Source organism: Panthera tigris, chromosome F3 (assembly GCF_018350195.1).
Source record: "Panthera tigris isolate Pti1 chromosome F3, P.tigris_Pti1_mat1.1, whole genome shotgun sequence".
In the NCBI taxonomy this organism is placed as follows: domain Eukaryota; kingdom Metazoa; phylum Chordata; class Mammalia; order Carnivora; family Felidae; genus Panthera; species Panthera tigris.
Genome location: NC_056678.1, coordinates 21,164,089 through 21,186,754, shown reverse-complemented (window position 1 = coordinate 21,186,754; position 22,666 = coordinate 21,164,089). Strand labels below are relative to the sequence as shown.

The 22,666-nt window shown below is 39.5% G+C and overlaps 1 protein-coding gene and 1 non-coding gene across 3 annotated transcripts in view; both read right to left on the bottom strand.

Annotated features, from left to right (window-relative positions):
- The window catches only part of SOAT1 (sterol O-acyltransferase 1), a 78,447-nt gene that overhangs the window by 11,575 nt on the left and 44,206 nt on the right, over positions 1-22,666 (bottom strand). For both annotated transcript variants that reach the window (XM_042975794.1, XM_042975795.1), the window contains 9 exons: positions 10,264-10,412; positions 9,355-9,414; positions 6,677-6,784; positions 5,513-5,795; positions 4,712-4,790; positions 4,120-4,201; positions 3,796-3,841; positions 3,004-3,133; positions 413-510 (listed from right to left, as the gene is read on the bottom strand). In XM_042975794.1, the coding sequence (XP_042831728.1) occupies positions 413-510; positions 3,004-3,133; positions 3,796-3,841; positions 4,120-4,201; positions 4,712-4,790; positions 5,513-5,795; positions 6,677-6,784; positions 9,355-9,414; positions 10,264-10,412 (1,035 nt within the window). The remainder of the gene's footprint in view (positions 1-412; positions 511-3,003; positions 3,134-3,795; positions 3,842-4,119; positions 4,202-4,711; positions 4,791-5,512; positions 5,796-6,676; positions 6,785-9,354; positions 9,415-10,263; positions 10,413-22,666) is intronic.
- Positions 15,865-15,967, bottom strand: LOC122236043. Its single transcript, XR_006214250.1, has one exon. It is a non-coding gene; the product is annotated as a U6 spliceosomal RNA (small nuclear RNA).

Genomic DNA, 22,666 nt, shown 5'->3' with positions numbered 1-22,666 from the left:
AATAAAGGAGGGAAAAGTGATTTCCTTTATGAACTATTACACAATCCTACACAAGTTGCTAAGAAGATCGCTCCTACAGCACCAGAGAGCCAATTTCAGATGAAGGATCAGCAAAGTCTCATGATGCCCTCTGGACACTTGCTTTCCCACTTCATCACCCACACAGGTACCAGCAGAAACTTTACACTTTATTAAGGGAGCAGATATTAGAGGCAGAAGATGTGGCTGTGAGGCTGTGCTAACTGCATCAGTATCAGAATTTCGGACTTAATGTTGGTAAAACTTATGGAAAAAAAATTTCACAACGTTTATGTTAAAAAGCTAGTAGCCAACAATGTTCAAATACTTAACAACGAAGATGGAAGTACTTAAGAAAAATGGGAAAAGAAAGAGAAGCGCAAGTATACATTACCCTATAAAACATCCTGTCACCGAAGCATAACATCTCAGCAAAGGCATTGAGCCAGCAGTGCAAAAAGGCAAAAAACATAAGGAACAGTATCAGCACACCTAAAAATAAGATGAACAATATTAAGAGTCTTTCCAAATAGTTCATATACCTAGCAGTTAATTTTTTTAATGTTTATTTATTTTTGAAAGAGTGCGTGCACAAATGAGAGAGGGGCAGAGAGAGAGGGGGACAGACGATCTGAAGCAGACTCTGCGTTCACAGCAGAGTCCAACGTGGGGCTCAAACTCACGAACCACAGGATCATGACCTGAGCCAAAGTCGGACGCTTAATGGACTGAGCCACCGTGGCACCCCCCAGCAATTAATTTTATGTCACCATTTGCTTAGTCGTAATTTTTCTGTAAAATAAAAGTTACTGTTCCAGCTCACCCATTCAAGTGATGACAGAATGTTCTTTTGAAAGTGATTTTAATTTTAGAAAGCAATAATTACCTTCCAAGTGGGTTTCAAGATAAAAAGAAAAAAAACCAACCTAGGTCATTTGTTAAGTTTATCTGATTTGCGAGAGAAGGAATGCTAGTGGGGGAGGGGGAGGGGGAGGGCAGGGAGAGAGAGAGAGAATCCCAAGCAGGCTCCACACTGTCAGTGCAGAGCCTGATGCGGGGCTCAAACTCACACAAACCATGAGATGATGACATGAGCCAATGTCAGACGCTTCACCAACTGAGCCACCCAGGTACCCCATGACCCAGCCTGTTTTTAATAGAAATGCCTAGATGAAACCTGCTTCAGACTCTGTGTCTCCCTCTCTCTCTGCCCCTCTCCTGCTCACACACACACACTCTCTCTCTCTCTCTCAAAAATAAAAATTAAAAAAATTTTAAAAGAAAAAAAGAAATGCCTAAATGTACGGCTTAACTTGGTACCCAAGGCCTTTTAAAATCTGGCCCTCATGCATTCCTCTAAACCAACTGCTTAAACCTGTGGGAGATTTTGGGGCACCTGGGTAGCTCAGTGGGTTGAGCATCCGACTTCAGCTCAGGTCATGATCTCACGGTTCACGAGCTCGAGCCCTGCATCGGGCTCTGTGCTGACAGCTCAGAGCCTGGAGCGTGCTTTGGATTCTGTATCTCCCTCTCTTTCTACTCCTCCCCTGCTCACACTCTGTCTCTCTCAAAAATAAATAAAGATAAAAAAAAACAAAAACAAAAACGGAGGGAGATCTTGCTCCTCAGAGAACATCTGACAATTCTGGACACATGTCATTGTCACGACTCAAGGGATAGGGGCTGTACTACTGGTATCTAATTAGAGAGGTGGGGATGCTGCTAAATATCCTACAATACACAAGATAGCCTCCCCAAACGGAGTTATCCAGCAAAATGTCCAAAGTGACCAAGTTAACCAATCTGACTCTACTCGCACTGCTGTAAACATGGTCCATGACTGGACTCCTGCCGTCCTAAAATCCTCCGTATGCCTCTGCTTCCATCCCACCACCTAAAAGCACATTTCCACCAGTTCTCTGCCGAACATCTAGCTGTTTTTCAATACTCAGTATCAAATGTCATGTCCGATGTGATGCGAAGTTCATCAGCACCTTGTTCATCCCAGTTAATATATATTACGTTGTAACCTATATTATACATTATATCGTGAAATATCTGTTTATATGCCTACCCCTTTCATTCACCTGTTTATTCAAAAAATATCAAAACATATTTATGGAGCATCTATTATGTATTAGACAATATCGGAAAGACTGTGATTGGCTGACGGGCTGTAAGACACAATCCTTGATCTCAAGGAATTTGCAGCCTAGTGAGGAAGATATGCATTTAATACATATTCTATTAGAGGGACAGATAAAATAATTTATTGGAGTAAATCTCGGGGGACAATCATAAAGGGTTACCTAGGAGCATGGGAGAGGGAAAGGAAGAAGGAAGGTAATAAAAGACATAACCAACATTTAAGAGGTAGAGAAAAAAGAAAGTAAGTAAAGGAAACTGTAAATATAATTAAACTGCAAGCTTCCAGAGAGTAGAGTATGTGTGTCCAGTTCACTACTAGGTCCACAGCACCTGGCACATAATAGGTACTCCTACATCTCTAAAAAAAGAACTAAGTGGAATGAATGAAGTTAGGAGATAGAGGTATGGCCAGAAAGACAGGAGGGTAAGAACAGGCGGCGAGAGGTTTCCAAACGTGGTCGACAGCATCCAACAAATGCTTCCTGGAGAGGAAACAGGATAAAGGCTAAACCAGTGATTTCAATAAAGGCCATGTCTGCGGCCTGGATAGAGTCGGAGGAAGATTACAGTGAAGTGGACAGTGAACGGGAAGATCAGGTGTAAATATGGACTATCCACAGTCACAGAAAGCAAAACTTGAGTGGAAGTCAGAAGACAAATGGGAAGACTGGGCTGAAACTGGAAGTATACTTACTTAGGAGACAGACAGAAAGAGGGTGACATGGGTACAGATGTACAGATGAGCTCATAGCAAAAAGCAGGTAAATCAAAAAAGTGCATATTCCATAGCCCTCTTTTTCCTGCATCAATAGCCACATTAACTAGTACCCATGTTACCTGGCAAGATGGAATTAAATACACATAGGACCAGAACGCGAGCGCTGAAGGGCTCCTGTTTGATATTCCGAAACAAGGGGGTGCAGAGCCTTTCAAAGATGTAGTACATATAAAAAAGGCAACCAAAAACCTGGAAAATAAAAGGACATACTAATCATGGCTTGATAAGGAAAGACGGGGATTTTTTTCCTTCAATAGAAGAGAAATGTGACCCTCAGACTGATGTTTCCATCTGTGTTCCATTTAGTGCTACTACATAAAGTTGCCAACCTACAATCCTTCACAGATATTACTCAAGCCTAGTTTCTATCATACCTTCTTTCAAGCCTTTACCAAATGACATACCAAACCCTTGGAACCTGCTTATCCTGCTACATAAAACCCAGAACAGAGGAACTTATTTCATAAATGGGTATTTGGTTGAGACAAGATTTTAAAATGGAAACTTCTGGGATTTATGATTCTTATCATTCAAACTATACCCACACGTATATTTCCCAAAATAAAAAACCATAAGGGGAGGGAGAAATAAATGTAAAGGCTTACTAAAGTTACCAAATGAAATGACTTAATTAAAATAAATTCTTTTACTGAAAGAAATGACTTCTGATGTTGACAAAACAAATACCATTTACTGTACTGGTAACATTTTAAAAGACTTCAAAAAGCGTTCCAGAGTCCCCAGATGACAAGAATTTACCAAGAGCTTCAATAGATTAAATTAGTATTATAAATTTGAATCCCCATCTCCCACCAATCAACAAACCTTAGGTGGTTAAAGAAAAAATTCACCTGTAAAAACTGCATAGCGACATAACCCCATCTTACAGTGGGAGTCCTAAAAAGGAAGAAACAAAGTAAGTTTTCTAAAGAAAGCTAATGAACACAGAACATCATTTCTGGCATAGGAAATGCCTGTATAATTCTGTCCAGAATTACTGCAATCGAATCGGATTGCCAGAATCACCATTTGGGGCTTTCCCATGCCAGCATGAGAATTAAAACTCATCCTATACTCTTTATAATCCTGTATGAACTGGCCCCTGCTTACTATCCCACCTCACTCAGGCTACACTTCTGGTGCTCGACACTCTTCGAACCTCACGCTACCATTACCTGGGATAGTTGTCACGGTAGATGAGGGTAGGAGCAAACAGGAAGTACAGATACTGGTTGACTGTGGGTACTGGAACAGTCTCTGGAAAAGGAAAATTGTGGTTAGATCAGACACTCTTCAACTTCTCCTGGCAAAACTAAAAGGGAGAAGAAAGCACACAATAGGGAAGAATAAAATGACTTCTCTTAGCCCACGTCACTTCTTCCTGATCTCCCCAGATGAAGACTTCTTATTCTTATACGGATTCAATGTTACCGATCTGTCTAAACTAAGTTATTCCTGTGACTTAGAAATACCTTCTAGAGTTTGAAGCAGCAATTCAAAGGGAAGCACACGTGGGTGTAATGAGTCTATTAACATCCTATAAAAATAAGACCAAGTGTAAGAGGCTGGTGATCAATGTTTTTCAATTGTAGGTACGAAGGCAAAACGGGAACAATCAGGAAACAGTAAGACAGTCTTCCGAATCAGTATGGATCCTACATATCTGAAATCGAACATAACGTCTACAGAATGTAATAAGCCATCCCACTAAATACCAAAGGTTGAAATATTCTATTGAATAATCCTTGACCTAATGAAATTACATACTTGATTTCTCCTTAGCTGAATTTAGTACCCGAGGCACATTCTCTCTGACAAATGAATAGGCCTTCATTATGAAACGAATCTACAAAAGGAGGGGGGGGAAAAGATGAATTTTCTACCATCGTCTTGTCTCCACAAGCAACCCCAGAACATCACTAGATTGTAATCATATAAAGAACTTCCTAATTTTGCATACACCAACTCAAGTTCACTTTTATGGAATAAAACAAATGAAAAACAAACTCTAAGGAAGGACATGTTATTACTCAAATTATTTTGCATCTAACAGCATTTTATCTATTACAACCGTATTACTGTAAGAAACAAAAAACCTATTCAAACAAAGTTTCCTGAAATAGTCCTTCCCATTAGTCACACAGAACATTACAGACAGCCAATGTAAGTCAGAAAATTCTAAAGGGTGTATGAACAAAATAAATCCTTTATTCAGATGGGAACCGTTTATATGACAGAACAATGAATCGGACACCTCAAAGGTAGAGTTTTTAATTACAAAAATATTTTATACTTTAAATGATTTCTACACGTGTTCAAGAACAAAATTTGAATTCACCCAGCACAGTTCAATATAATTACCAAGAATCAGAGGATACTGAAACTAGTATGAATTTTAAGATAGGAGATGATCTAGTTTACCACTTTAATTTTATAAATAATAGCACAAAGAACCAGATAGAAAGATGTATCCAACTAATACAACTAAAAATAACAGAACATCAGTATTATTTTAACTAAGTTAAAATAACTAAGTTGCACTGCACTGGACAACATTCAAAACCTTACCTGTTCAAGTATGACAATGCTCCGGGAAGCTGGTGGGAGCGTGTAAGCTAATGCAACATATGTTGGTCCCAAACCTAGAACTCCTATCAGGAAGCCCATGAAAAGGAAGCCATGGATGAGACAATGGACCACTGGATGAGAACTCTGGCTGTAGCCTCTGGCCCAATGTTGAAAGAGGAAATAGGGAATTGAAAGTGTACTCAAGAACATGGTCCACCACGTCCACATGGCAATAGGAAATTTGCCAAAAGCGTAAGATATGAGATTGAACTCAAGCACCAGCCTAGGGAGAAGAAGCACAGAGAAAGAACACAAATTTTTAATGTGCGTTGACTCACAGAATCCCAAACTTTCAGACCTAAAACTCTGAACCTTAGGAAACACAACAACATTAATCTACTCTAGTTGTGGAGGTAAGAGCTGTGCTAGAGAGAGAACTGCTCCAAAGCCTCTGCTTCACAATGTATCCCAACAACAAATTTTCTAAAAGCCCTAATATAATACAGTTTTTGAACATAAGGTACCCAAGATAACCTAAAAGAATAAAACTTTAAACTTCCTGTGATTAGATTCTAACATTCATAAATTTTCAGTTCTAAGATATTATAAAGTGAATATCTAAAGTATTGAAATAGCAATCACTGTTACGTCCAAAAGATGATTTTTAAGAATAGGAATAATTCAAAACTCTACTAATATACTATTAAACCATTATGTCAAAATGTGACTTTCTAATAATGCACATAATTCAATGTATGATTACCACCCTGTCATTTTTAAAGTTATAATTTCATTTTTACATTAAAAAGAAATGTTTTTCAAGCATAATTCCAATAAGCTACTTATTTTTAGTAACAACCTGAAATGCATACCGTAGTAGAAAATTGATAAACAGTATATACACAATTTTCCCATTTAGGAAAATTATTTAGAAACTGCTAAAATGTACTAAAAAAGACCATTTGAAAAATAAAACTAATGAAACTTCCAATATTCCATTTAGTTGTGCTCTTGAAAGAGAGGAATCTCATCCTCCAGTGAGCTGCTCTGGGATTTCCTGAAGCAAACTTAACCAAATCACCAAAATTTACCAAAATTTAAATGTCACAAAAGCTCCCAATACCCCATGCAGGAACTAGCCAAACATTCGTTTTCTTGCCTTACCTTCCTTCATCAATGTAATCTACTACGAGTGTGCTGAGGATAAAGAGAATGAGCAGGGCAATAAACATGTGATATATTGTTCTGATGTGGTCCACCTCAAACAGCTCGCTGTAAATGCAGTTCAAACCAATAAATTAATTATCTATATTTAATTTTAAAACACCACATATTAAACACTTAAGGCAGTTCGGCAGGGGTTTAATCTACCCTTGAATAGTAATCATGAGCAAACATCTCCAGTAGTAATCACAGAATATTAAATCTGAAGCAGAGATAGTCAATGACATGACCAAGGTAAAAACTTAATGTAAAAGCTTAGCATAAAGTTCTTTCTAATAAAATGATACTGCCTTCTAGAAATAGCATGGATATCAAACATTTAAAACAAATGATGGGCATTCTTGAAAACCTGCCAGAAGTGGCTGTTTTGTAAGTAGGCAAAAGGCAATGAAAACAGGAAACACAAAAGCTATTCCAAAGATTACAAGTTTTTTTTTTAATCTTATTCTTACATTCCACTCCCTACACTTAACTTACATTAAGTGCTATCTATTTCCAACATGTTAAGATTCACATACATGTGGGGAGCCTGGGTGGCTCAGTCTGTTGAGCGTCCAACTTTGGCTCAGGTTGTGATCTCACCATTTGTGAGTTCGAGCCCCACATGGGGCTCGCTGCTGTCATGCAGAGACTGCTTTGGATCCTCTGTCCCCCCTCTCACTGCCCCTTCCCTGCTTGCACTCTCTCTCTAACATTTTTAAAAAACATAAAAAAAATTCATATGTATGCATTTCTATAACGATGATAATCAACCCCTACCCTACATATCTATAAACTTAACCATTTACAAATGTTTTTATTTTCTATCCTCATTGATCTTTTCATTTAATATAGGGCTACTTTTAAAATACAGCAATGACTTTCTAGATGACACCTTCTTAAATAGGTATTTTTTATATTTGACTAAAACAAGTTTGTTTAGCTTTGTTTTTGCAAAGATGTATGCTCATCATCTAAACAACTTTTCGATGATATTTTAGATTGCCCTGGATTAGGAATCTTCAAATTCTAATAAAAACCCACCTGAGCCATAAAATATTTCCTTGGTTACAAAAATGTTTTATAAGGGCACCTGGGTGGCTCAGTCGGTTGGGCGTCCAACCTCGGCTCAGGTCATGATCTCACAGTCTGTGAGTTCGAGCCCCGCGTCAGGCTCTGTGCTGACAGCTCAGAGCCTGGAGCCTGCTTCAGATTCTGTGTCTCCCTCTCTCTCTGCCCCTCCCCAACTCACACTCTGTCTCTCTCTCAAAAATAAATAAACTTAAAGAAAAATGTTTTATAATTATCAGATACTTGAATGTTCTTTTTTTATATAGCACAATTCTATCATTAAAACCTTCATTACAATGTTCAAAATCATTTATTTTCCCTTTTATGTGAAAAGCCTGCATTTCCCCCAGACACAGATTTTAAAAGATAAATTTCTTCAAACAACAGTGTGGCAAACACTGAAACTGTATTCTATATAACATAACAGGTCCAGAAAACTGGCCTTCTTGGGGTGCCTAGATGGATCAGTTGGGTAAGTGTCCGACTTTGGCTCAGGTCATGATGTCACAGTTCGTGAGCTCAAGCCCTCCGTGGGGCTCTCTCTGCTGTTAGCACAGAGCCTGCTTCAGATCCTCTGTACCCCTCTTTTCTTCTCATCAAAATTAAGTAATACAGATCAAGTTGGCTCACAGAAAGCAAATTTTGGTAAGTAGAAGATGGTTATTTTTTTCTGTTTTGAGAGAGAGCGAGAGTGCGTGCGTGGGATGTGGTGTATGTGGAGGGGGGGCAGAGGGAGAGGGAGAGAATCTCACGCAGGCTCCACGCCCAGCTCAGAGGCCAATGCAGGGCTCAATCCCACAACTCCAAGACCATAACCTGAGCTGAAATCAAGAATCAGATGCTTTAACCAACTGAGCCACAGGCACCCTGAAGATGTATTGGTTTTAAAAAGCACATTAAGACACTCAAGGTAATTTTTCACCAGCCCAACTATTTCAGATGACCTGTACTAATGCAGGTGAAATTATAGTAGTCTGTTAATGAATATATGACTGAGTAAATAAATAAATGATCTACTCAGAGAATACTATAAAAGAAACAATCATTACCTACCCAAAGTACACCTTTAATTTGCAGTTCACAAATGAGGTCGCCACGATTAATACACATTGCTTGATTTTTTTTTTTTCCATAAAATTCGCATAATCAGGATCCTAAACTAAGTTAAATCTGAGAAAACTATCAAGTCTCTGGGCTGGCTAGCCAAAGACATGAAAAATATTCCAAGAAGGCAGCAACACCAGAACTCTCATAATGGGGTTTACCTAATCAGAAAACTTTTGTTCTAGCTTTTTAAGTAATAGGTTCTCTGCATCACAACTTCAAGGAATTTATCAGAGGACAGTTAACCATTGTTACCGCTAACTCCTCCTTTAAAACTAGACATAGAACCAGAAGATCACAGAGGAGGAAAAGAGACAGCAAGTGTACAAGAAGTATCAAAACCAATGATTTATATGAATACAGAACAAACTCACTAAACATGTGTAGATTAAGCAGTGATTTTAATAATCAGAACACTTTTAATTCAAACTAAGAATTTAATAAAAGCAACTAAAAATACTCACTCTAAGAGAGACCGCCTTACAACAAAAATCTTTCCATGTTCTGGAGGTGCTCTGAGATCTCTGGAAAGAGCAAAAAATTAAATTAAAATATAAACACAGCAAGTATTTTAAGACATGTAAACCTATAGATAAGAGAAACTATAGCATATAACATTAATAAAGCAGCTTCTCACTATGACCCAGGCACCATGTTAAGGGTTTTATGCATGTTGTATCATTTAATGTTGAACAATGCTGTGAGCTATACACAGGCCTATCTGGTTAGGAAAGAAGAGATGTCACTAGAGCAGGGTTCAAAGGCTCTCCATAGCCCAGCCCCTATGGAAATGCATGCCTGCCATCACACAGACAGCCACTCTCTTCTCCTAACAGGCCTCTAGCCCTGCTCCAGTTCACACGCTGTTACTGGCCTGTCCTCTGAAACTGCAGTGAAATTTATGATGCCAGGGCACCTGGGTGGCTTATTGGCTAAGCATCTGACTCTTGATTTCGGCTCCGGTCATGATCTCACATTTTGCGATTTTGAGCCCCACTTTGGGCGACCGCAGGCCCCACTTCAGGTGAGCATGAGCCCCACTTTGGGTAAAAACAAAACAAAAAAACAGAAGCCCCACTTTGGGTGAGCCCAGCTTCTCTCTCTCTGCCCCTTGCTCACTTGCGCCCTCTCTCCCTCAAAAAAAAAAAAAAAAAAAAGGCATGGTCTTAAATGAGGTACATGTTGGTTATAATCCTCATATTAAGATGAAGAAACCCACCCTTCAAGTGGTTCATTTGCCCAAGACAACACAGAGCTAATAAAAAGTGGTATTAGCATGTGAATCCAGGCATTTTTCCTGCAGTCCATATTCTGACTACTGAGCATGATCAGAGTACATGTTTGCACTAAAAGAAACTAATATTCATACTTACTTAGCTCTATGGTTTTTATCTCCTTCAAGAACAGAAAAGCTTGTGATGGCACACCCACCACTGTCTAATGATGTTGATTTCTCAATGAGATTGTTCACAAAATCATCAAAGTGACTGCCAACTTCCTTCATAAAAAATGGCTTCAATTCCTAAATTTTAAAACAAATTAAAAAAAAAACACATTAGGAACTAGCACATGCTTGCAGGTTATTAACATTTTTCCAAAGGATTCTCTTAAACAGAGCTAGATCAAAAGAAATCCATGTTTCCAGACTCATTCTATGAAGCCAGCATTACTCTGATTCCCAAACCAGACAGAGACCCAGCAAAAAAAGACAACTACAGGCCAATATCCCTGATGAACATGGATGCAAAAATTCTCAACAAGATACTAGCAAATCAAATTCAACAACATATAAAAAGAATTATTCACCATGATTAAACAGAATTCATTCCTGGACTACAGGGCTGGTTCAATATTCACAAATCAATTAATGTGATACATCACATTAATAAAAGAAAGGGTAAGAACCACATGATCCTGTCAATAGATGCAGAAAAAGCATTTGACAAAATACAGCATCCTTTCTGAATAAGAACCCTCAAGAAAGTCGGGATAGAAGGAACATACTTAAACATCATAAAAACCATACATGAAAAGCCCACAGCTAATACTACCATCCTCAATGGGGAAAAACTGAGAGCTTTCCCCTGAGATCATGAACACGACAGGGATGTCCATTCTCACCACTGGTGTTGAACATACTGTTGGAAGTTCTAGCATCAGCAATCAGACAACAAAAGGAAATCAAAGGCATCAAAATTGGCAAAGATGAAGTCAAGCTTTCACTTTTTGCAGATGACATACATGATATTATACATGGAAAACCCGACACACTCCACCAAAAGTCTGCTAGAACTGATACATGAATTCAGCAAAGTTGCAGGATACAAAATTAATGTACAGAAATCAGTTGCATTTTTATACACCAATAATGAAGCAACAGAAAGACAAAGAAACTGATCCCATTCACAACTGCACCAAGAATCATAAAATACCTAGGAATAAACCTAACCAAAGATGTAAAAGATCTGTATGCTGAAAACTATAGAAAGCTTATGAAGGAAATTAAAGAAGTACAAAGAAATGGAAAAACATTCCGTGCTCATGGATTAGAAGAATAAATATTGTTAAAATGTCAATGCTACCCAAAGCAATCTACACATTCAGGGCAATCCCAATCAAAATTGCACCAGCATTCTTCTCGAAGCTAGAACAAGCAATCCTAAAATTTGCATGGAACTACAAAAGACTCCGAATAGCCAAAGTAACATTGAAGACCAAAGCGGGAGGCATCACAATCCCAGACTTTAGCCTCTACTACAAAGCTGTAATCATCAAGACAGCATGGTATTGGCACAAAAACACATAGACCAATGGAATAGAACAGAGACTCCAGGATTGGACCCACAAATGTATGGCCAACTCATCTTTGACAAAGCAGGAAAGAATATCCAATGGAAAAAAGACAGTCTCTTTAGCAAATGGTGCTGGGAGAACTGGACAGCAACATGCAGAAGAATAAAACTAGACCACTTTCTTACACCGTTCACAAAAATAAACTCAAAATGGATAAAAGACCTGAATGTGAGACAGGAAACCATCAAAACCCTAGAGGAGAAAGCAGGAAAAAACCTCTCTGACCTCAGCCGCAGCAATTTCTTACCCGACACATATCCAAATGCAAGGGAATTAAAAGCAAAAATGAACAATTGGGACCTCATCAAGATAAAAAGCTTCTGCACTGCAAAGGAAATAATCAACAAAACTAAAAGGCAACCGATGGAATGGGAAAAGATATTTGCAAATGACATATCAGACAAAGGGCTAGTATTCAAAATCTATGAAGAGCTCACCAAACTCCACACCTGAAAAACAAATAATCCAGGGAAGAAATGGGCAGAAGACATGAATAGACACTTCTCTAAAGAAGACATCCAGATGGCCAACAGGCACATGAAAAGATGCTCAACGTCACTCCTCATCAGGGAAATACAAATCAAAACCACACTGAGATATCACCTCATGCCCGTCAGAGTGGCTAAAACGAACAAATCAGGAGACTATAGATGCTGGCGAGGATGTGGAGAATGGGAACCCTCTTGCACTGTTGGTGGGAATACAAACTGGTGCGGCTGCTCTGGAAAACAGTGTGGAGGTTCCTCAAAAAATTAAAAGTAGACCTACCCTATGACCCAGCAATAGCACTGCTACGAATTTACCCGAGGGATACAGGAGTACTGATGCATAGGGACACTTGTACCCCAATGTTTATAGCAGCATTTTCAACAATAGCCAAATTATGGAAAGAGCCTAAATGTCCATCAACTGACAAATGGATAAAGAAATTGTGGTTTATGTATACAATGGAATACTATTTGGCAACGAGAAAGAATGAAATCTGGCCATTTGTAGCAACGTGGATGGAACTGGAGAGTATTATGCTAAGTGAAATAAGTCAGGCAGAGAAAGACAGATACTGTATGTTCTCACTCCTATGAGGATCCTGAGAAACTTAACAGAAGACCATGGGGGAGGGGAAGGGAAGGGGAAAAAAGTTATAGGGAGGGAAGGAGGCAAACCCTAAGAGACTCTTAAATACTGAAAACAAACTGAGGGTTGATGGGGGGTGGGGGAGAGGGGAACGTAGGTGATGGGCATTGAGGAGGGCACCTGTTGGGATGAGCAGTGGGTGTTGTATGGGAACCAATTTGACAATAAATTATTAAAAAGAAAAAGAAAAGAAAAGAAATCCATGTTCAGTGAGCTCACAGAAGTAAAAACAGAAAACTGATTTCCACAGCCAAGCTGCAGATGCAGAAATGGCTATTGAAAAAGCAACATGCTAATTTATGTCTTTTTAAAAATTTAACCCTTTTATGCATCAAAGTATCAAAGTAATCCCCTACTAAACGAACTTCTACAAAAGATGTATAAGAACAAAATAACAGAAATGATAAAAATGACAATCTATTTCTCTTCCAATTTTTATGTGCAAAATAACAGAAAGTAAAAAGTCAGTTTTATGGCATCGTTATATAATTTAAGTCCCTCTTCCTCTCAAGCCACCCCTACACCCACAAAGACCCATTGTTTATATTTTAGGTCATGTCATTTCCACAGGATATCAACATTTATACGATAATATTTGTTACTACCTCCACAACTATATATTTACCTAACCGTAACACACGCACACTTTCACAACATAAAATTGTTATATATTTTGCTCTCAAACTATTTTTGCCATCTTAAAACTTACATATCCACAGTTTTTAAAAAGTATGAACCAAAAACATTTTCTTCAGGTTATAACGGGCCACCTATTATAGGTATTCAAATTGTAAATTTGTGCTTTTTTAAATTGGTAGGACTCATACACATAAAGGAAAAAGTCTTACAATTGTTTCAAGAAATAAATGCTCATTCCCCTAACTAAACTGTTTAGGTTGAGCCTAAAATATCACAAGTAGCATTTTTCTAGGTTGTGTTACACTAAGAGTTTGACTAAGTCTTTAAAAGTAAGCCTAAAAATATCAATGTATCTAATGGAAGCACATGAAGGTCTTTCAAACTGTGACAGGGAAACTAAAGGGATCCCATGAAATACTGCTTTTCTGTTCCTTTTCCTACTTCTATTCTTACTAGGACTCATACCCCTGCCTTAGATACACCTTACAGATCAGATAATGTAAGCCCTCCCTAGAAAGGTCAAGGAGTTAGTGATTTCTTTGGAGTCTTGCAGCACAAGAGATAACACCTAAAAGTGACCAGGTGGGGTGGTCATGACAGATTTTCCATGTCACCAGACCACAATCCTCAATAAAAAACCTGGACTGCAAGGAAAGACAAGTCTCACTCCTCTTTCCAAGTTTCCCAGACACTCCTTTATCTTCACTCTTGGTGTTCAATAAACTCTGTTCTCACTTCCTCTCAGTGGGTGTTGGATTTCCATCTTGCACAAAGCCAAGGACCCTCCTGGCTGGTCCTGTGGGACACCCCCTCTCTCTGGGTCCTCAGACCCAGTCCATCTGCATCAAAACTGCTCCCGCAATTCCCAAATGCCTTTTGGGTCCTGAGCAGTGAGATTACACTAAAATCCCAGCTGCCGCAAGACAGCAGACAGAGATGGAAAATACAAGATATACACATATAAACAATACACAGTGGACCACCTAAGTGTCACCTGAGCAACATACAGGATATCAGCAAAGAAAGCAAGTAGGAGATGACTGGAAGTGTCTTTTTTGAACTGGGAGCTGAAACCTCAACCATAACATAACATAACATAACATAACATAACATAAAACATAACATAACATAACATAACATAACATAACATAACATAACATAAAATAAAATAAAAAAAGGAAAAGTGCCAGAAGGAGACGATGTGATGAAATGGAGAGAGATAGGAAAGTATGAGCCAAAACAGCAGAAGTGAACCACACAGGCTGCTTTTAAGAACAAAGTATTATTAAGGACCTATGTTCCCTGGAAGAAAGAATAAAACGCTTTATAGAATTATTTTTTCATATGAAGGTTACCTCCTAGTATTTTATTTTAGTTCTTTTGCCTGTTCCATTTCAATTATATGTCCATCCTCATATTTTGAAATTTTTCAATAGAATGTTTCCCCAACAAACAAAACAAAACCAAAAAAAAGTGACAAACAAAAAAGGTGCGTTCTCATTTAATCTCTAGAGTTGGACTGATTAATAAAGATTTTTTTTTTTTCCGGCTCGTATGAAAATGTTGTCCCATGCAGTTCCAGGCACTAGAGATAAAATGAACAAAACCAAGTCCCTGTCTTCATGGAGCTTAAAATTCCAACGAGGGTACACAGGACATAACAGAATGCAGGCCAGGTGTTTCGGAAAGAAATAATGCAAAGGTATTGGGGATGGGGGGTGGGCAGGGGAAGGTGTTTTTCACAGAGGTCAAGGAAATTTCGCCTCAAAGATAGTAGTACACTGGAGAAGATGTGAAGGAGGTAAGAGGACAAGTTAGTGAGTATCTGTGGGAAAAGTATCAGGAAGAAAAAAGGATCATTGCAAAAAAACCCTGAGGCGGGAACACCCTGAGCTAATGTGAGAAATATTAAGGAAGCAGAATGTCACAGCTGAAGAGGAGTGATAAGAGTTGAGGTCAGAAAGAAGGAGCGGTGGGGCTGGCTCAGATGGTCGAGCACGTGACTCCTGATCTCAGGGTCATGAGTTCAAGCCCAAAGTAGGACGCAGAGCCTACCTGAAACAAGAAAAGGAGGAGAGGGAAGCAGGACGGGGGCGGGGGGCTACCCAGCATAAGGTCTTAATACTCTGCTCCCTATTCAAATCAGACCACTGAAATTTTGCTCAGCATTAAAAAAAGAAACCTGCGGGGCGCCTGGGAGGCTCAGTCGGTTACAGTTCCGTGTTGGATTCTTGATTTCAGCTCAGGTTCTCAGGGTTCTCGTGGTTCGTGGGAATGAGCCCCAGGCAGGGCTCTGCAAGGACTTTCCTTAGAGAGTCAAACCTGCAGCAGGGTATGCAGACGCCTGCTACAATGTGGCTGTCCACTGAGTCCGCAGGTCATCCTTGCGCAGGGGCCATGCTGGTGTCCGCATCGTGCCAATTTTAGTATATGTGCTGCCAAAGCGAGCACACGGGCTGTCCATTTAAATTCAGGATGCTGTGCGGCCCTTGTTAGAACAGCTCCTTTGTTTAAGTAGGCTCTACACCCAATGTGGGGCTTGAACTCACAACCGTTGAGATCAAGAGTTGCATGCTCAAACAAAATAAATAAACTTCAAAAAAAAAAAAAAAAAACTTAAAAAGTCAGGCGGGGGCACCTGGGTGCCTCAGTGCATTAAGCATCCAACTCTTGGTTTCAGCTCAGGTCATGATCTCACAGTTCATGGATGAGTTCGAGCCTCGCTAGTGAGGAGCCTGCTTGGGATTCTCTCTCCCTCTCTCCCTCAAATATAAATAAATAAACTTAAAAAAAAAATTAAAGAAAAAAAAAAAAGCCTGGAATCTTGAAATGTGGCAAAGGGAGTCAAGCTGTTCCTTTTAGCTAGGATTCCTCATATTCTGGAACCAGTCCCCTTCCCAATTAAGTACTGGCTTAAGTAGACCAGAATCAAGAAAAAAAAAAAATCATAATGTTACATAAATGTCAGTAAGAATCGTTAAAATCAGGTCCTAACCCACCCAACTCAAGGTGAATAGGGTACAGAGCCAGCTTCTTTTGTCACAAGCTCTTGGCCTTACACACTACAACCCCCCAGACAAGCCTTTGCCTTACACTCCAAAGACCTTGCAGCCTCTGGTCCTGTAGTGAGCAAAGTACAATCTCCCAACCCTCACCCTCTTCATCAACTGTACCCTCTTCTTTTCCCCTTCCTTCTCTCCCTTTTTTCTCCATACTCCAAAACTCCTACCTTTTCTTCTTTTCCAGTCGCTCCACAAATAAGAGCGTCCCCTTGCTCTCCCAACCCACTATCCAATCCCCAGAACCAAACCCAGTTGGAGGACAAAGAGCACTTTACTCAGCACCTAGGGTGATAAACAAGACAGACACAGCCCTGCTCTCACTGAGCTCACCGTCTAAAGAGGAACAACATAAATTATTAATGGTGCAGGGAATACCACAAAGTGGCATTGAGAGTGATGAGAAACAGAAAGAGAAGAGACAAGGTAAAAGAATTAAATCAGTCATCCCAATAGCGTGAGGGCCAGTAGAAGGTGGTGACAGATGTCAAGCCTCCTTGTAACTTGCTTTCACAATCCCCTCCCCCCCACATATGGCCTCAACCACTCATACCCTGGACAGGACAGAACACTTCTTGGGGATGCTGAGCTAAAAAGGTACCTTTTTTTTTTTTTAATGTTTATTTATTTTTGAGAGACAGTGAGCACGTCAGCAGGGGAGGGCAGAGAAAGAGGGAGACACAGAATCCGAAGCAGGCTCCAGGCTCTGAGTTTGTCAGCACAAAGCCCGGCGCGGGGCTCGAACACATGAGCCATGAGATCATGACCTGAGCCGAAGTCGGGTGCTTAACCGACTGAGCCACCCAGGCGCCCCCAAAAGGTACTATTTTAATATGGTTAACTTATGTCTCCTTTTCCTGAGGTAGAATTTATATGCAGGTAGGAAAAAGATATCTTTAGTGTTGAGTAATAAAGTAGAAAAACACACGCTTTCAGCTAGGCAGACCTGGGTTCAAATTCTACCTCCACCATTTGAGTGTGGCCTCAGGCAAGCTATTTCACTTTTACCACAGTTACTCATGTGCAAAACTCAGACAAAAAACATCTAACTTGCTAAACTGTGGTGTGAAAAAAAAAAAAAAGTCCCGAAACAAAAGCCCCTGCAAAAAATGCCCAGCACAGGATCTGACATAGTTACCACCCTACAGACCGACATCTGCTGCTCCGACCCAGTCAGAGCTAACCAGTGAAGGAAAAACAAACAGACAAACAAAACCAATGTAAAATAAAAATCGTGCTGTAATGATTTATCATTTTTTATTTAAATTCCAATTAGCTCACATACAGGGTAATATTCGTTTTAGGTATACAATATAGTGTTTCAACGTTACCCGGTGCTCGGCACATCAAGTGCCCTCCTTAATTCCCCATGGCCTATTTACACCGACCCCACCCCACCCCCCATCTGGTAACCAGCAGTTTGTTCCCTAAGGTTGAGTCCATTTCTTGGTTGGCCTCTCCCGCTCTTTCTCCCCCTTGGCTCATTTGTTTCGTTTCTAAAATTCCACATGAGTGCAATGTCTCTCTGACTTATTTCACTTAGCATCATACCCTCTAGCCGTATCCACGTCATTGCACTGTAACTATTAAAAGGTTCAAATCTACCACGTTCCTATACACAGCACCGTATCCACAAGATGTCTAATATTCATTACTTAGTGCCCAGATTTGTCCTTTTTCTGAGGAATCAAAGTTAACAGAAGCTGGGGCCACCCAGACACAAGGAAGAACTCTGTTGTGGACACGGAGTTTCCTCAGCCTCCTCATTTCATGGATCCAAATACTGATGAAAATAGTGACTGCTTGTTACTGTCACTCCCCTTATAAGAGCAAATATAGAAAAATACAGAACAGTGCTCCACTTCTGCCTTTGGAGTTCGTCCAGAACAGGAGACTGTCACTAATTACAGAACTTCACAGTGTGATCACTAGAAATCTGAATAGCTGGTATCAGCAACCTGAAAAGGAGGTTGGGGTGTTACAGGCTTCCTAACTTGCTTATGTTCTCAATTTCATCTCTATTAACATTAATTTCACCCGGCCCATGGCCCATGATTGTCCCAGCATGATGACAGACAGACGGAAGGACGACCAAAGGAAGGAGGCAGGCAGTTAATGAGAAACTAGAAAAGCAGCGTGCTTCATCTATTTAAACAGAATCACCGTATTTTAAGAGCCCCAAGAAACTTCATTTTTTAAAAACGATTTTTGAGTGGAGTTCACACACAATGTTACATTAGTTTCAGGTGTACAACACAGTAACTCGACAACTCTATACGTGATGCTGTGCCCACAAAGGTAGCTACTATCTGTCACCATACAACACTTTTACAATATACCATTGACTATATTCCCTAACCTGTGCCTTTAATTCCCATGACTTCCGCATTCCATTAACTGAAGCCTGTATCTCCCACTCCCTTTCATCCATTTTGCCCATCCCCCCACCAGACCCCCTCTGAAAGAAACCTCATTTTTAAAAATAAGCAGCTGAACTGGACAACCTCTAAGATTCTAACAATGGGGAACAACCATCATGAAGCAAAGATCCTATGGTCCAAACGCTTAGTGAAGGCGCGCATGAGCGATCAGAGATGAGGCTGAAGAAGCAAAGGGGCCAGACTGTGACAGACCTTCAGGCCATTATAAGAATTGTTCGTTTTATCATAAAGGCAACAGGAAACCAATGATTTTTTTTTTTAATGTCTATATATTTTGAGAGTGCATGTGGTGTGGGGGGGGGGGGGGGGTGGCAGAGAGAGAAGGGGAGAGAGAAGCCCAAGCAGGATCTGGGCTCAGCACCGAGCTGGACGGGCAGGGCTCAATCTCACAACTATGAGATCATGACCCGAGCAGAAATCAAGCCTTGGGCGCTTAACCAGGTGACCCACAATGAGGTTTTAAACACATTTTATAAGCATGTTCCGATTTGCATTTTAGAGAAATAATTCTTCTAAAAAGCCTTCCAAGTACAGGTTACCCTGAACTGAGTTTTAAAACGAGACAAGAGCAGGGTCAGTTATGGATAGATAAAATCACCCCTTCAAAGGCACAGAGGCATGGAAAAAATAAAAAAGTAAACAGAGAAAGAAATACAAAGTACAAATACATACTGAGGACGGTGTGTAAAAAATTACACCCTGACTCCAAGGTCACATTGCTAGTCCATGAACTTATGTCTCTGACTCAATGCCCGGCTTTGCACAGAGAACTTTTAACCTCACAGTGGCATGGAACCAGAAACCTGACCTTTCTGAACAAAACAGATAAGACAATAGTACAGGTAATATAATGTTTGGGTCTTAAACTAAACTAACTCCTCAAGAGAGGTTTCTCCTAACAGTTCACACTAAAGCTACACTACTTTATTCGTTTCCTTCATAGCACTTAATATCATCTAACATTATATACATTTCTATTTTTTGGTGTCTTAATGTCTGCCTCCCCCACCTGACTTTAAACAGTATGTCTTCTTGTTAACCACTGTACATCTAGCTCTCAGCAAAGCAACTTGCAAGACTGTTTACGTGTTAAGTGTATTTCCAAACAGCTTTGGAAACCAACCCCTAGCAGTGAAACTCCTACTCATACCACTGCTGACTACTCAATGTCTATTACAAAGCAGAAAGTACTTGTCTAGAAGAATTCCCTCACCCTGATTTCTTATTAAAAGCTATGAAGGAAAAGGGACTAAAAATCACTACTGTTGCTATTGTTAGTAATGGCTGTGACTTAATGTCTGGTGATACTGTGTTAGGGGCCTTTATATATTAGTCTTAAAACAATCTTCGTAAAATCGGCAACATAATTCCTACTTTACATAGGAGAGATCTAAGCTCGAACAAATCAAGTAATGTGACTTGCCCAAGGTCACAGACCTTGTAAACTAGAGAACCAGGATTAGAACCCCCGGTCTAGATGACCTTAGACATCATATAACATTATATCACTTTCTACCATACTGGAGCTAAAATATTTTCTTTATGATTAGCACCATAAACCAAAAAAGCAAAAACCTAAAAAAAAGGGAACAATGTACATGTAGCCTGAAAATAGTAGGTAATTTAATAAATTAGTCCCATCACAAAATTTCATGAAATTTGCATTTCATTTCAACGCACTAACGTAAAAGAGGTTTACAGTCATAGTGTATTATAATAAATTCCTCCTCCATATTTAAAAAGAAACACTTGTTTGCGAGTTAAGTCTTGAGTGTAACTACTGCATAATCCTTAAAACAAGAAGCCGAAGGTTCAAGATAACCCAGTGGCTAATGAAATTAGAGCTCTAAATTATAATCCCTTTTATTTAAAATAAAATTCATCCTGAGCTGTCTCCCAACTTAAGTCAGACCATGATATTCCTGATATCTTATTTTTATCAATCTAAACTGAGGTGAAACACATTTATTTATCTTCATCTGCTTAAGCAGCTCCCTCATCTTATCCAAATGATGTATTTTGCTATTTCTCATCATCTTTACCAACTTCCTAAGCCATCGTTAAACGCTAGAAAACCAGGAAGTGTCATAGTTAACCAATGATACATTCATACGAATGACTATCATGAAATCATTTTATATCATATTGTCAAAGAACATTTTAACACACAAAAAAAACCCCACAAAATGTTTAAAAATATATAACTGAACATATAAATTGTTGCTTATTTGCCGATGTATCTATGATGTACACGCCTACATGTGTCTACACTGTCTGCATGGATCTGTGTGTATGATGGAAGAAAGAAAACAAAATACTGGGGGGTAGAGCAGAACCAGAATGTTCGGTGATATGCAGAACATTACCATCTGACTAGTTTCGATGCTTTGGATTCTCACTAATGTAAAATAAGGAGTAACTACCACCTATAAGGTTTTCAATAAAGCTCTAAAATTATGTAACTTCTTACCATAAATAGCAACTTACACTGACACCACTTTATAGCTTCCAAAGAGCATTTTTAAAGTATCTGATTCAGTTGTTGTTCCTCTGTTAACCTATTCTATACAGAGCGTTCTGAGCCAGCATGAGGACAGAAAACATGACTTCTTCAGAATCCCAGCACCTAACATATTGCCTGACAAAGGAACCGACTAGTTGGTAATTCAAGGAGCTAGATTACTGAACATTCCCTGAGAGGGCAATATAACAGGCACCTATCTGCATTTTATAACCGACGAAATCCTAAGAACAATAAACTGATTTTCCCAAGGTTCATCAAAGGAGACTAGAGACTGACTCATCTACGCATTTAGGCAAAATGAGAAAGGGAAATACCAGAAGGCTACAGTCACACAGCCAAAAGATTTGACCAGAAGGTCAAGGGAAGGAAAGTAGAATGGACAGTTGTAGTAGAGGCTGTTAGGTGTCAACCTACTTTTCTTCCTAACTCGATCCTGCTCCGTGAAACTTAGATGAAATGGCTGGAATCATTTGGACAACAAAAAAGAGGATCACAGCCTACAATGGTACAGCACAGAGGTAGAAGGGACCAGGGTCCTGGAGGGCCACAGAGTCACCATAACCGTCCTAGACTTCCCACCTCTAGATCATTTACATGAGAGGGCAATACACATCTATCTTGTTTAAGCCACAATTATTTGTGTTTCTCTTGTGTTTATCTTGGGTGAGCACAACCTAACCTCAAAGTATACAATAATCAAAGAATTTCTAGGCCGAAAAGACTCAGACTTACTTACGTCTCCAGCAGTCTTGCCAATATATCAAATAGACTGGCACTCTCCAAAAACTTTTTTGGAAGAGGTTACTTGGATGAGCAATAAACCATGAGAGGAAGTCCTCATTTGCAGACATGCCATCCCAGCCTTACTCATGACAGTTTGCTCATTTGTAATAGTTAGGCAATAGCATAAGATATTGATGTGTAAAATAATATTGGAAATGCTACAACAGAAGGAAATGAAATATGTTGCAATATGTGTTTTTAAGAAATAGAAACAGGAAGTAATTTTTCATCCCCTCACATGAGACCTAGCATTCCCTCTACAAAGCTGTCTACGTTAATAAAAGCTCCACGATAATCAACGGCATCAAGGCACTCCCTTTTTAACTCTTCTCATCCTCTTTTC